Source organism: Acyrthosiphon pisum, chromosome A1 (genome assembly GCF_005508785.2).
Source record: "Acyrthosiphon pisum isolate AL4f chromosome A1, pea_aphid_22Mar2018_4r6ur, whole genome shotgun sequence".
Classification (NCBI taxonomy): domain Eukaryota; kingdom Metazoa; phylum Arthropoda; class Insecta; order Hemiptera; family Aphididae; genus Acyrthosiphon; species Acyrthosiphon pisum.
In genome coordinates, this window is record NC_042494.1 from 30,159,860 (window position 1) to 30,162,131 (window position 2,272).

General features: G+C 33.3%; 1 protein-coding gene across 1 annotated transcript; it reads right to left on the reverse strand.

Annotated features, from left to right (window-relative positions):
• Positions 1-384: 384 nt before the first annotated feature.
• LOC100575887 (coatomer subunit zeta-1) lies at positions 385-1,722 on the reverse strand. Its single transcript, XM_003246500.4, has 5 exons — positions 1,552-1,722; positions 1,235-1,480; positions 1,037-1,170; positions 704-794; positions 385-627 (listed from the first exon to the last, which is right to left on the reverse strand). Exons 1-5 carry the CDS (start codon positions 1,567-1,569, stop codon positions 580-582), a joined length of 537 nt encoding a protein of 178 aa, XP_003246548.1. The 5' UTR covers positions 1,570-1,722; the 3' UTR covers positions 385-579.
• Between the last annotated feature and the right edge of the window lie 550 nt (positions 1,723-2,272).

The window sequence follows — 2,272 nt, forward strand, 5'->3', positions numbered from 1 at the left end:
GGCAAACTATACAATTTGATCCCCCTCCTCACCACCAACAGTTTTTTCACTATTTTTTTTTATTATTCAAAATAATAAATATAATTAAGTTTTTTTAGGTATAAGTTGCACATCTATACTAACACACCCACCCACCCACCCAAATTTCCCTTGAGTCAATTGTCAAAAAATGACTGTTCGTGCCGCCACTGCACAAGACTATTATACCCAAAAAGTAAATAAAACTGGTAAGTGTAGAATTATTAATTATACAACAGAATCTTATGTATGAAGTATACTAAAATACTAATTTAACATTCTAAAATTCATTGTTTGGCTATCACAACACCAGTTAAATTATCAAGTAATAAGATGCAAAATCAGCATACAAATAATAGCTACACATTTTGAAGACATAAGATTGTTTTAGTTAGCTATTTAGTTAGACAATAAAATTCGAATTTTCACAAGTTCATCTATAAATTGAATCTGTATTGGTTTAAAAATAAGTTTTAAATATATAGTATTATATAAACAATAAAAATAATGGTATGTAATATGTTAACATCTTATACTTGAAAGATTTGAATAAAATATACACTATTTTAATAATGACCATTTCAACTGTTCTTTTGCTGACTGGAAGACCTAAAAAAAAATATACACATGTATGTTACAATTTTATATCATTGGAGTACTAAATACTAATTATAAAATAGTTTACCTGTGCAACAGTTTGTTCTCCAATTGGTATGTCATCGGTTCGTAATGCTACTCTCTGTACAACTGCCCCAGAATCGGCTTCCAATATAATACTGTGGAAAATAAATGTTTTAAGACCTGAACATACTTAATATGTTACTGAAGCAGAAGGGGAAAAATGTATCACTACTGTGGTGGTACCGTCAAGGTGATTTGAGTACCACCACAGCAATGCGTGTGGACCTTTATCAACCCTGTACTGTAGCATAGAGTATAATATAAAGTATAAATTTATAAAGTATATTATAAATTATGTTTACTCATATTACAGTTATCAAATATAATGCAGTTTTACCCATTATCACAAATTTCATCCAACGCCAACATAACAACATCTAAGTTGTCAAGTACAACTCGTTTTTCCACATTTTTCCTTAAAATTTGACTAATTGAATCGTACATGCATTGTAAGACGCTCATCAATAATAGCTGAAATATAAAAATACCATGTACATTTGCAATTTAAATGATATACTCCAGACACTGTTGTTACTTCGTTCTCATGTGAACTTCCCATGACGTAAAAAAACAGATCCACATTGCTCCTGTACAGACATGTAATGCCGTCCAGCATGATAATTTCTGCATTTGCTCTGTGAGTACGGTTGAATAGGTTTTTTTCAAATGCTTTTTGTTCTTTAATCGTTGGAAATATATTGTCATCATAGTATTTGGCCAGTATGCGGTTGCCATCATTGTCCAAAATAGCCATGCCCTTAACAGTGTACAAAGTTGGTTCCTGCGAAGTGTTAAGTTCATGAATATCGAGTGATAATATTTATGTTTGTTTCTGTTCAATATTTAACTTACCAGTAACGAAAAATCCATTATTATTTATTGGTTAAAATTTAAGTGGCTATATTTTGAATTTTCAGCGCCCGACGAGTTGTAAGCCATAATATTATCTATTATCTATCTAGTATCTTTCCACAAATACTTTGCTGATCAGCTGCTATCTTTACATAAATATTGATAAACCAGTAATCACGGAGCATGGACTGTTTAAAATACTTTAAACACGGACCACGGACTAAGATATACAGGACTGGACATGAGATGAATCATGATATAAATTATTATGGTACCTGACGACAGTCGTCGAGTTGGACGTGCCGTCGAGCTGTGGAATGACGGTTTGGAGATTAATTTATTTTTGACTATCCCACACAACTTCACTCAAGAGATCAGCTGTGGGGTGAAATCTGTTCGACAACCAGTCCATAAATGATCTACTTACATTTTTTTAAATTTACAATTCAACAAAAACGATAAATTGTGCGTCTAGTCTTCCATTTTATGACGCATATCATCGGGATCAGATATAATGTTTTATGATGGTCGTTCGATTTCGTTTCCTAGCGGACCCCGAGAAAACCTGCGTGAGACCGCGCACTGCAAAGACCATAGACTTTCTATGACAGAGACTACGACGGTGGAGATGATGATGACGATTGACGATGATGATGGAAAGACGTGAAGACGATGTTATCGTGCTGTACTGCGAACAGTGATGAGAGACGATATCATCGGA